Here is a 12,381-nt window from a genome sequence, read left to right on the forward strand (position 1 = left end):
TCCCCCAACGCCGACTGTAGCGGCCAGCTTCTCGTCCATATCAATCAGCTCCCAAGTTGCCACTTGCATAGACCGGGTCAGCGATAAGCGTAATGACTCAAACAAATAATAACAGAGATCCTCTGCTGAGGGGGGATCTTATTGAAACATATAAAATTCTTAAGGGGTTGGAGAGGCTAGATGCGGGAAGATTGTTCCCGATGTTGGGGAAGTTCAGAACCAGGGGTCACAGCTTAAGGATAAGGGGGAAGTCTTTTAAGACCGAGATCATCATCATATCATCATATATATACAGCCGGAAACAGGCCTTTTCGGCCCTCCAAGTCCGTGCCGCCCAGCGATCCCCGTACATTAGTACTATCCTACACCCACTAGGGACAATTTTTACATTTACCCAGCCAATTAACCTACATACCTGTACGTCTTTGGAGATGAGAAAACATTTCTTCACACAGAGAGTGGTGAATCTGTGGAATTCTCTGCCACAGAAGGTAGTTGAGGCCAGTTCATTGGCTATATTTAAGAGGGAGTTAGATGTGGCCCTTGTGGCTAAAGGGATCAGGGGGTATGGAGAGAAGGCAGGTACGGGATACTGAGTTGGATGATCAGCCATGATCATATCGAATGGCGGTGCAGGCTCGAAGGGCCGAATGGCCTACTCCTGCACCTATTTTCTATGTTTTCTATGTTTCTACGTTTAATAGTTATTCTTCATTTGAAGGTGCAATAAACATATCTCTTGTCATCGACTGGTTATTGATTGCTAGGTAAAATTCCATATCTTACCACAGTCCATGCGATCGTTACGAATTGCCAGATATAGCTTTGATGCAGTTTGTATTAATCTTCTAGTTAGTAAAACGTACAGGCGATTACATCATGGCTGATAAATCTTTAGGCGGAGCTTGTAGCTGACCCTGTGTAAGCACCTCCCAGCTCACACAGTCTGCCAGCACGTACGTACCCAACTCTTCGTACTCCGGCTCCGCCCGGTCCCTATGTAAGCTTTGCATTAACTCTATAGTGTCCAGACTACAGCAGGATACAAGGTGATGATATTAATAATAACTAATAACTGCAAAATGGCTCCTACGCAGACTTTGGCTTCGCTCAGCACATGTCCCCGTGGGATGAGAAGCACGTTCTGAGGGGCTCTCCGCTGTACATGGCGCCCGAGATGGTCTGTCGGCAGCAGTACGATGCCAGAGTGGATCTGTGGTCAGTCGGAGTCATTCTGTACGGTGAGCGAACCAGAGGGGCGAGGGAGGGAGGGATGGAAGGAGGGGGGGAAACGCAGGGGAGGGTGAGGCATCCAGTGTCACGCGGTGAATCCTCGCTCGACGGTCGATGAGAGCCCGGGGAGACCGGCGTGAGGGAGTGTGGGGGGGGGGGGGGGGGGGGAAAGAACGACACGGTGGCGCAGCGGTAGAGTTGCCGCCTTACGGCGAATACAGCGCCGGAGACCAGGGTTCCATCCCGACTACGGGCGCCGTCTGTACGGAGTTTGTACGTTCTCCCCGTGCGACTTACAAAATTCTTAAGGGATTGGACAGGCTAGATGCAGGAAGATTGTTCCCGATGTTGGGGAAGTCCAGAACAAGGGGTCACAGTTTAAGGATTAGGGGGAAAAGTCTTTTAGGACCGAGATGAGAACGTTTTTTTTCACACAGAGAGTGGTGAATCTGTGGAATTCTCTGCCACAGAAGGTAGTCGAGGCCAGTTCATTGGCTATATTTAAGAGGGAGTTAGATGTGGCCCTTGTGGCTAAAGGGATCAGGGGGTATGGAGAGAAGGCAGGTACGGGATACTGAGTTGGATGATCGGCCATATTGAATGGCGGTGCAGGCTCGAAGGGCCGAATGGCCTACTCCTGCACCTATTTTCTATGTTTCTATGTGACCTGCGTGGGTTTTCTCCGAGATCTTCGGTTTCCTCCCACGCTCCAAAGACGTGCAGGTTAATTGGCTGGGCAAATGTGTCAAACCTGTCCCTAGTGGGAGTCGGGTGGTGTTAATGTGCGGGGATCGCTGGTCGGCGCTGGAGCTGCCATTGACTCCTGTGGGGCCCGGTTTCGTTGCAGAGTCGTTATTCGGGCGGCCGCCGTTTGCATCCAAATCATTTGTGGAGCTGGAGGAAAAGATCCGTAGCAGCAAGGCGGTGGAGGTGGGTGAGTGACCAGGGCACCCTGGGGCCTCAGTTATCAAAGGCCAGGGAAGATGAAAGGACACATGGGGCTGGAGTAACTCAGCGGGTCAGGCAGCATCTCTGGAGAACATGGATAGGTACAAAGTGCTGGAGTAACTCAGCAGGTCAGGCAGTATCTTCAGAGAACCTGGATAGGTACAAAGTGCTGGAGTAACTCAGCGGGTCAGGCAGCATCTCTGGAGAACATGAGTACAAAGTGTTGGAGTAACTCAGCGGGTCACGCAGTATCTCTGGTGAACATGCATTGGTACAAAGTGCCGGAGTAACTCAGCGGGTCAGGCAGCATCTCGGGAGAACATGGATAGGTACAAAGTGCTGGAGTAACTCAATGGGTCAGGCAGCATCTCAGGAGAACATGGATAGGTACAAAGTGCTGGAGTAACTCAGCAGGTCAGGCAGTATCGTCAGAGAACCTGGATAGGTACAAAGTGCTGGAGTAACTCAGCGGGTCAGGCAGCATCTTCAGAGAACATGCATTGGTACAAAGTGCTGGAGTAACTCAATGGGTCAGGCAGCATCTCAGGAGAACATGGATAGGTACAAAGTGCTGGAGTAACTCAGCAGGTCAGGCAGTATCGTCAGAGAACCTGGATAGGTACAAAGTGCTGGAGTAACTCAGCAGGTCAGGCAGCATCTCTGGAGAACATGCATTGGTACAAAGTGCTGGAGTAACTCAGCGGGTCACGCAGTATCTCTGGTGAACATGGGTACAAAGTGCTGGAGTAACTCAGCGGGTCAGGCAGTATCTCTGGTGAACATGCATTGGTACAAAGTGCTGGAGTAACTCAGCGGGTCAGGCAGTATCTCTGGTGAACATGGGTACAAAGTGTTGGAGTAACTCAGCAGGTCAGGCAGTATCTCGGGAGAACATGGATAGACTACATTTCCGGTTGGAATCCTTCTTCAGACTGATTGTGGAGGGGGGAAAGAAAGCATGGAAGAGTGGAGAAGCAGCACAAAGCGTGGCAGGTAACAGGTGAGCACAGGTGCCGGTGGGTTTTGTTATGCATTTTTACTTTAATTTAGACTTTAGAGATGCAGCGTGGAAACAGGCCCTTCGGCCCACCGGGCCCACGCCGACCTGAGATCACCCCGCACACTAGCACTATCGGGGACAATTTCCGATCAGAATTAGAACATAGAACAGTATATCACAGGGACAAGGAGATCAGGTGATAAGTGATAGGAGCACTCAGATTTGGGGCCCAAAATTGCTCACAATACTCCAAGTGCGGCCCGACCAGTGCCTTAAAGAGACTCAGCATTACATCCCTACTTTTGAATTCTAGCCCTCTTGAAATAAGGGCGTTTGCTTTCTTTACTGTCAATTTGACTTGCAGATTAATTTTTTGGGAATCCTGCACCAGCACTCCGATTTCTAGATCCTCCCCCCCATTTAGAAAATAGTCTACACGCCTTTATTCCTGCTACCAAAATGCACGACTCCACGCTTTACACCACTGGCCCTTCTGCCCACGAACATGATGTCAGATTAAACTATCTGCCGCTCCTAGTTCCAACAATGTGCTTTCTGTGGTGCATCTGAAGAGGTTTGTAAGAGTCACTGGAGACAGAGAGGGATTTCTTCAGTCTCCCGAGGAAAGCAGAGTTTGTTGCTGAAGCAAAAACTCCCTTTAGATTTATTTTAGTAACACAGGTTTGTAGCTTGAAGATAGACGCACAAAAAAAATGCCGGAGTAACTCAGCGGGACAGGCAGCATCACTGGAGAGAAGGAATGGGTGACGTTTCGGGTCGAGACCCTTCAGAAACAGGCCCTCTGGCCCACCGAGTCCGCGCCGACCAGCGATCCCCGCACATTAACACTTCCCCATACACACAGACTAGGGACAATTTACATTGATACCAAGGCAACTAACTTGCAAACTTATCATATCATATCATATATATACAGCCGGAAACAGGCCTTTTCGGCCCACCAAGTCCGTGCCGCCCAGTGATCCCCGTACATTAACACTATCCTACACCCACTAGGGACAATTTTTACATTTACCCAGCCAATTAACCTACATACCTGTACGTCTTTGGAGTGTGGGAGGAAACCGAAGATCTCGGAGAAAACCCACGCAGGTCACGGGGAGAACGTACAAACTCCTTACAGTGCAGCACCCGTAGTCAGGATCGAACCTGAGTCTCCGGCGCTGCATTCGCTGTAAAGCAGAAACTCTACCGCTGCGCTACCGTGCCGCTTGTAGGAAAGAACTGCAGATGCTGGTTTAAATCGAAGATAGACGCAAAAAATGATGGAGTAACTCAGCGGGTCAGGCAGCATCTCTGGAGAGAAGGAATGGGTGACGTTTCCGGTCGAGACCTTTCTTCTGAAGAAGGGTCTCGACCCAAAACGTCACCCATTCCTTCTCTTCTTCTGAAGAAGGGTCTCGACCCGATACGTCACCCATTCCTTCTCTTCTGAAGAAGGGTCTCGACCCGAAACGTCACCCATTCCTTCTCTCCAGAGATGCTGCCTGTCCCGCTGAGTTACTGTCTATCTTCAAGCTACAAACCTGTACGTCTTTGGAGATGTTACTGAAAATAGGACGGTTATTTTATCACAAGTCGAAGGCTGATCGCTGTGACCTCTGTCATCCTCCATGTCTGGAAGGAAGGAAATGCCTTTCCAAATCGACTTCCCCTCTTGGCCCGTGTTATGCAGAGCTTTTGCAATTTAAGGTGTCGCCACCAGAGGGACCTCTAATCGAGCTGTGCAGTTGTAGAACTCAAAAACAAATTCAAGTCTGAAGAAGGGTCTCGACCCCAAACGTCACCTTTCTCCAGAGATGCCGTCTGACCCGCTGAGTTACTCCAGCTTTATGGTGTCTCCTTTTGATTTCAGCTCTCCCACCCCCCAGATATTTTAACGCCAACATCCCAGATTCCAGCATGGAAACAGGCCCTTCAGCCCAACTTGCCTACAAGTAGTCCTGTATACACTGGAATTTAGAAGGATGAGAGGAGATCTTATCGAATCGTAAAAGATTATTAAGGGGTTGGACACGTTAGAGGCAGGAAACATGTTCCCAATGTTGGGGGAGTCCAGAACAAGGGGCCACAGTTTAAGAATAAGGGGTAGGCCATTTAGAACTGAGATGAGGAAAAACGTTTTCAGTCAGAGAGTTGTGAATCTGTGGAATTCTCTGCCTCAGAGGGCAGTGGAGGCCAATTCTCTGAATGCATTCAAGAGAGAGCTAGATAGAGCTCTTAAGGATAGCGGAGTCAGGGGGTATGGGGAGAAGGCAGGAACGGGGTACTGATTGAGAATGATCAGCCATGATCACATTGAATGGCGGTGCTGGCTCGAAGGGCCGAATGGCCTCCTCCTGCACCTATTGTCTATTGTCTAACATGCCCCATCTACACTAGTCCCACCTGCCTGCGTTTGGCGCGTGTCCCTCTAAACCTGTCCTATCCATGTAACTGTCCAAATGTTTCTTCAACGTCGTAATAGAACCTGCCTCAACTACCTCCTCTGGCAGTTGTTCCAGATGTTTTACAACCTCCCCCACTGACCAGCTGTTTCACAGCTTCCCCCAGCTCCAGATGTTTTAACGTCTCCAACTCCAGCTATTTACCACCCCCTGACTCCAGATGTTTTAATACCACCTCCCACCTGACTCCAGATGTTTTAACACCACCCCCTCGACTACAGATGTTTTACCCTCTCCAACTCCAGATGTTTTATCGCGTTCCCCCGACTCCAGCTGCTTAACTGCCTCCAACTCCAGATGTTTTACCATCTCTCCTCCAGATGTTTTACCACCTCCCCCAAGTTCCAGGTGTTTTACCACTTCTCTCCTACTCCAGCTGTTTTACCCTCTCTCCAACTAAAGATGTTTTACCACCTCCCCAAGCTCCACATGTTTTACAGTTTCTACTCCAGATGTTCTCCCAGCTCCAGATGTTTTCCCACTTCTCTCCTACTCCAACTGTTTTACTGCCTCCAACTCCAGATGTTTTACCACCACCCCCTAGACTACAGATGTTTTACCATCTCTCCAACTCCAGATGTTTTACCACCTCCCCAAACTCCAGATGTTTCCTACTTCTACTCCAGATGTTTTCCCACTTCTCACCTGCTCCAGATGTTTTCCCACTTCTCCCGCTCCAGATGTTTTCCTGCTTCTCTCCTACTCCAGATATTTCCCACTTCTCTCCTACTCCAGATGTTTTCCCACTTCTCCCGCTCCAGATGTTTTCCTGCTTCTCTCCTACTCCAGATGTTTCCCACTTCTCTCCTACTCCAGATGTTTTCTCGCTTCTCTCCTACAGATGTTTTCCCACTTCTACTCCAGATGTTTTCCCGCCTCTCTCCTCTTCCAGATGTTTTCCTGCTTATCCTACTCCAGATGTTTTCCCGCTTCTCTCCCACCAGATGTGTTCCCCTTTCTCTCCCCCTCCAGATGTTTTCTCCGCTTCTCTCCTGCTCCAGATGTTTTCCCGCTGTTCTCCTCCTCCAGATGTTTCACCCGTTTCCCGTCTCCCTGCAGCTCCCGGCTGGGTGCCGGGTCTCCCCGGAGTGCCGGGATCTCCTGGTGCGGCTGCTGGAGAGGGACCCGGAGAAGCGGATGATCTTCGAGGAATTCTTCACCCACCCGTGCGTAGACCTGGACCACATGCCGGCCGCCGGCAGCCTGGACAAGGCGGTACGTCCTCGCCGTCGCCCGCTCCCCGCACGGCCAGTAGAGGGCGACGTGGGCTCCCCCCGTGACCCCCACCCCCCGTGACCCCCACCCCCCTCCCCCCGTGATCCCCCGACAAGGGGCGGCCTCTTGTGAAGGTCCGAGCCTGGGGCTCACGTTTAAATCCCCGCTCCCGTGTTTACTCCAGCATCCTCCTCCAGCCACCAGGATCTCTCTCCCATCTCTCTCTCTCTCTCCCTCTCCCTCTCTCATCTACTCCCCCTCTCTCTCCCCCCTCTCTCCCCCCCCCTCTCTCCACCCCCCTCTCTCTACCCCCCTCTCTCTACCCCCCTCTCTCTCCCCCCTCTCTCTCCCCCCCTCTCTCTCCCCCCTCTCTCTCCCCCCTCTCTCTCCCCCCTCTCTCTCTCCCCTCTCTCTCCCCCCTCTCTCTCCCCCCTCTCTCTCCCCCCCTATCTCTACCCCCCTCTCTCTACCCCCCTCTCTCTACCCCCCTCTCTCTCCCCCCTCTCTCTCCCCCCCTCTCTCTCCCCCCCTCTCTCTCCCCCCCTCTCTCTCCCCCCCTCTCTCTCCCCCCCTCTCTCTCCCCCCCTCTCTCTCTCCCCATCTCTCTCTCCCCATCTCTCTCTCCCCCCTCTCTCTCCCCCCTCTCTCCCCTTCTCTCCTCCCTCTCTCTCCCCCCTCTCTCTCCCCCCTCTCTCCCCCCCTCTCTTCCCCCCTCTCTCTCTCCCCCATCTCTCTCTCTCCCCCCTCTCTCTCCCCCTCTCTCTCCCCCATCTCTCTCCCCCCCTCTCTCTCCCCCCTCTCTTCCCCCCTCTCTCTCTCCCCATCTCTCTCCCCCCTCTCTCTCTCTCCCCCTCTCTCTCCCCCCATCTCTCTCCCCATCTCTCCCCCTTTCCCTCTCCCTCTCTCCCCTCTCTTTCTCTCTCCCCCATCTCTTCCCCCCCCCTCTCTCCCCTCTCTCTCTCTCTCCCTCCCTCTCTCTCCCCTCCACATTGACCATCTGGTTCTCCCTGCAGACCGCCCTGGTGATGGACGCCGTGCAGAAGGACACGCAGGGAGACTTTGCTGCGGCCCTCTCCCTCTACTGCAGGTCTCTGGAGTACTTTGTCCCAGCCTTACACTGTGAGTTCCACCCCCCACCGTGCCAGGACTGTATCGAAATCCCCCCCCCCTCCCTCCTCCCACAGTCCACCCCTCACCCCCCCTTGCCCGCTCCTCTCCCCCTCTCATCCCCACTCCCCTCCCTCCTTCCCCCCTTCCCCGAGCCCCTCTCACACCCCCCTCTCCCTCGATCTTCCCCGCCTCATCCATTACCTCTTCCCCCCCGTAACGTTCCACCTCCCCCTGTCCCTCTCCCACTCCCTCCCTCATCCTCCCCTCATCCCCCTTTCTGCCCCTCTTTCCCCCCACCCTACAGTCTCTCTCCAACCCCCTTCTCCCCTTCCCTCTTTCCCTTCAACTCCCCCACCCCCCCCTCATTCCCCTTCCCCCCATCTCTGCCTTCCTCCCTCTCCCACTCCCTCCCTCTTCCCCATCCCCGTTTCTGCCCCTCTTTCCCCCCCCCCCCCTCCAGTCTTCTCCCCTTCCCTCTTTCCCTTCAACTCCCCCACCCCGCCCCCCGTTGTCCCCCCCCTCTGCCTTCCTCCCCCAGTCCCTCTGCCACCTCCAGCCCGAGTGTGCTTCATGGCTGACCACGATGGTACCATCGTAACCCCAAGTGTAACCCCTCCTGTGCTGTTGCTGGACACTAATCCCCCTCCTCTTCCTCCCCCGTCCACGGTGCTCAGATGAACCCGATTGTCGCCGCCAGGCCGCCATCCGATCAAAGGTAGGGTTGATGTTTGGCCTCGTTATTGTCACGTGTACCGAGGTACAGCGAAAAGCTTTGCTATCCAAACCCGATCAGATATTCTCAATGTTCCCCATGTTGGGGGAGTCCAGAACCAGGGGCCACAATAGACAATAGGTGCAGGAGTAGGCCATTCGGCCCTTCGAGCCAACACCACCATTCAATGTGATCATGGCTGATCATTCTCAATCAGTACCCCGTTCCTGCCTTCTCCCCATACCCCCTGACTCCGCTATCCTTAAGAGCTCTATCCAGCTCTCTCTTGAATGCATTCAGAGAATTGGCCTTCACTGCCTTCTGTGACAGAGAATTCCACAGATTCACAACTCTCTGACTGAAAAAGTGTTTCCTCATCTCAGTTCTAAATGGCCTACCCCTTATTCTTAAACTGCGGCCCCTTGTTCTGGACTCCCCCAACATTGGGAACATGTTTCCTGCCTCTAACGTGTCCAACCCCTTTAATAATCTTATACGTTTCGATAAGATCTCCTCTCATCCTTCTAAATTCCAGTGTATACAAGCCTAGTCGCTCCAGTCTTTCAACATATGACAGTCCCGCCATTCCGGGAATTAACGCTGCACGCCCTCAATAGCAAGAATATCCTTCCTCAAATTTGGAGACCAAAACTGCACACAGTACTCCAGGTGCGGTCTCACTAGGGCCCGGTACAACTGCAGAAGGACCTCTTTGCTCCTATACTCAACTCCTCTTGTTATGAAGGCCAACATTCCATTGGCTTTCTTCACTGCCTGCTGTACCTGCATGCTTCCTTTCAGTGACTGATGCACTAGGACACCCAGATCTCGTTGTACGTCCCCTTTTCCTAACTTGACACCATTCAGACTGAGATGAGGAAAAACTTTTTCAGTTGTGAATCTGTGGAATTCTCTGCCACAGAAGGCAGCGGGGACCAATTCACTGGATGTATTCAAGGGAGAGTTTGATCTAGCTCTTAGGTCTAACGGAATCGAGGGATGTGGGGAGAAAGCAGGAACGGGGTACTGATTCTAGATGATCGGCTATGATCATATTGAATGGCGGTGCTGGCTCGAAGGGCTGAATGGCCTCCTGCACCTATTTTCTATGTTTCTGTTCCATACATCAACACAATACAAGCACAATAGATAGAGCACAAGGTTCAAAATATAGTTCTTGGTATTATAAGAAAATAACTGCAGATGCTGGTACAAATCGAAGGTATTTATTCACAAAATGCTGGAGTAACTCAGCGGGTCAGGCAGCATCTCAGGAGAGAAGGAATGGGTGACGTTTCGGGTCGAGACCCTTCTTCAGACTGAAGAAGTCTTGGTATTAATTCTTGGTATTAGTTCAGTTTGGTTTGGTTTTTGATACAGCGTGGGAACAGGCCCTTCGTGGTGAAGGTGTGGAATTCTCTGCCTCAGAAGGCAGTGGAGGCCAGTTCGTTGGATGCTTTCAAGAGAGAGCTGGATAGAGCTCTTAAGGATAGCGGAGTGAGGGGGTATGGGGAGAAGGCAGGAACGGGGTACTGATTGAGAGTGATCAGCCATGATCGCATTGAATGGCGGTGCTGGCTCGAAGGGCTGAATGGCCTCCTCCTGCACCTATTGTCTATTGTCCCACCAAGTTTGCACCCGTTCACACTAGTTATCCCACTGTCTCCTCCACTCCCTGCACACTGGGGGGGGATTCACAGAGGGCCGATTAACCCACAAACCCGCACGCCTTTGGGGAAACGTGTGAGGAAACCGGAGCACCCGGAGGAAACCCACGCGGTCACAGGGGGAACATGCGAACTCCACGCAGACACAGCAGCCGAGGTCGGGATCGAAAAGGGGTTTCAGGCGCTGTGAGGCAGCGGCTCTACCTGCTGCGCCACCCTGCCGCCCAGGGACAAAGTCCAATGTCCGCTGCGGGGTAGAGGTGAATCAGAGTGTGGCCGAGCTTGCTGAAGGACCGTTCAGAAGCCTGACAACAGAGGGGAGGGAGCTGTTCCTGAGTCTGGCGGTGCGCGCTTTCAAGCTTCCGTACCTTCTGCCCGATGGGATCGGGAGGAGAAGGAATGACCGGGGTGGGATGGAGGACAATAGACAATAGACAATAGGTGCAGGAGGAGGCCATTCAGCCCTTCGAGCCAGCACCGCCATTCAATGCGATCATGGCTGATCATTCTCAATCAGTACCCCGTTCCTGCCTTCTCCCCATACCCCCTCACTCCGCTATCTTTAAGAGCTCTATCCAGCTCTTTCTTGAAAGCATCCAACGAACTGGCCTCCACTGCCTTCTGAGGCAGAGAATTCCACACCTTCACCACTCTCTGACTGAAAAAGTTCTTCCTCATCTCCGTTCTAAATGGCCTACCCCTTATTCTTAAACTGTGGCCCCTTGTTCTGGACTCCCCCAACATTGGGAACATGTTTCCTGCCTCTAATGTGTCCAATCCCCTAATTATCTTATATGTTTCAATAAGATCCCTTCAATAAGGGGGAACAAGATGGCAGGTGTAGTTACGACAGTGAGGGAACATGGTTGATCGGCCATAATCATGTCACAGGCTAGATGGGCCGAGCGGCCTAGTTTAGTTTAGTTTAGAGATACAGCGCGAAAACAGGCCCTTCGGTCCACGCCGCCCAGCGATCCCCGCACATTAACACTATCCTACACACACTAGGGACAATTTACACTTACACTAAGCCAATTAACCCACAAACCTGTACGTCTTTGGAGTGTGGGAGGAAACCGAAGGCCTCGGAGAGAACCCACGCAGGTCACGGGGAGAACGTACAAACTCCGTACAGACGGCGCCCGTAGTCGGGATCGAACCCGGGTCTCCGGCGCTGCATTCGCTGTAAGGCAGCAACTCTACCGCTGCACCACCGTGACCGTCCTAGATAAGACTATTGTTACGGCCTTATCGTAGCCTCGTCTTATTCCTGTCGCTTTTGTATTCTCGTGGACGTTTGGGGCCGCCACTCATTTGGTTCTTCTTCATCGGTTGCCAGGTAACGCAGTACATCTCCAGGGCAGAGGAGCTGAAGGCGCTGGTCGCCAAGGGCAACAAAGCCAACTTTGAGCAGGCCAAGTGCGAGAGAGGCCTGCTGAGAGGTGAGTGCGATGCCCGGCAGAGAGAACGTTTCCAAACGGCCCCCCGGTACTTGGATCAGTGTGAAGAAAGAAGGCCCCGATCCAAAATGTCCTCAGTCCATTCAGATGTGGCCTGACCCGCTGAGTCCCTCCGGCACTTTGTGTTTGACCGCCATCTTGGTTTCTTGCCATTGGCATCTTGAAGCGGTTTGTTTGTTTAACCTGTTTGTCTTAGAGTCATGAAGCACTGAAAGAGTCCCTTCAGCCCAACTTGTCCACGCTGACCAAGATGCCCCATCTTGACTAACATAGAAACATAGAAAATAGGTGCAGGAGTAGGCCATTCGGCCCTTCGAGCCACCACCGCTATTCAATATGATCATGGCTGATCATCCAGCTCAGTAACCTGTACCTGCCTTCTCTCCATACCCCCTGATCCCTTTAGCCACAAGGGCCACATCTAACTCCCTCTTAAATATAGCCAATGAACTGGCCTCAACTACCTTCTGTGGCAGAGAATTCCACAGACTCACCACTCTCTGTGTGAAGAAATGTTTTCTCATCTCGGTCCTAAAAGACTTCCCCCTTATCCTTAAACTGTGACCCC

The 12,381-nt window shown here is 52.5% G+C and overlaps 1 protein-coding gene across 2 annotated transcripts in view; it reads left to right on the forward strand.

Moving 5' to 3' along the window:
* Positions 1 to 12,381, forward strand: part of ulk3 (unc-51 like kinase 3) — a 43,552-nt gene that overhangs the window by 13,746 nt on the left and 17,425 nt on the right. For both annotated transcript variants that reach the window (XM_078429929.1, XM_078429931.1), the window contains 6 exons: positions 1,098 to 1,241; positions 2,081 to 2,163; positions 6,709 to 6,864; positions 7,878 to 7,983; positions 8,649 to 8,689; positions 11,693 to 11,795. In XM_078429929.1, the coding sequence (XP_078286055.1) occupies positions 1,098 to 1,241; positions 2,081 to 2,163; positions 6,709 to 6,864; positions 7,878 to 7,983; positions 8,649 to 8,689; positions 11,693 to 11,795 (633 nt within the window). The remainder of the gene's footprint in view (positions 1 to 1,097; positions 1,242 to 2,080; positions 2,164 to 6,708; positions 6,865 to 7,877; positions 7,984 to 8,648; positions 8,690 to 11,692; positions 11,796 to 12,381) is intronic.

This window comes from Rhinoraja longicauda, chromosome 38 (genome assembly GCF_053455715.1).
Source record: "Rhinoraja longicauda isolate Sanriku21f chromosome 38, sRhiLon1.1, whole genome shotgun sequence".
In the NCBI taxonomy this organism is placed as follows: Eukaryota; Metazoa; Chordata; class Chondrichthyes; order Rajiformes; family Arhynchobatidae; genus Rhinoraja; species Rhinoraja longicauda.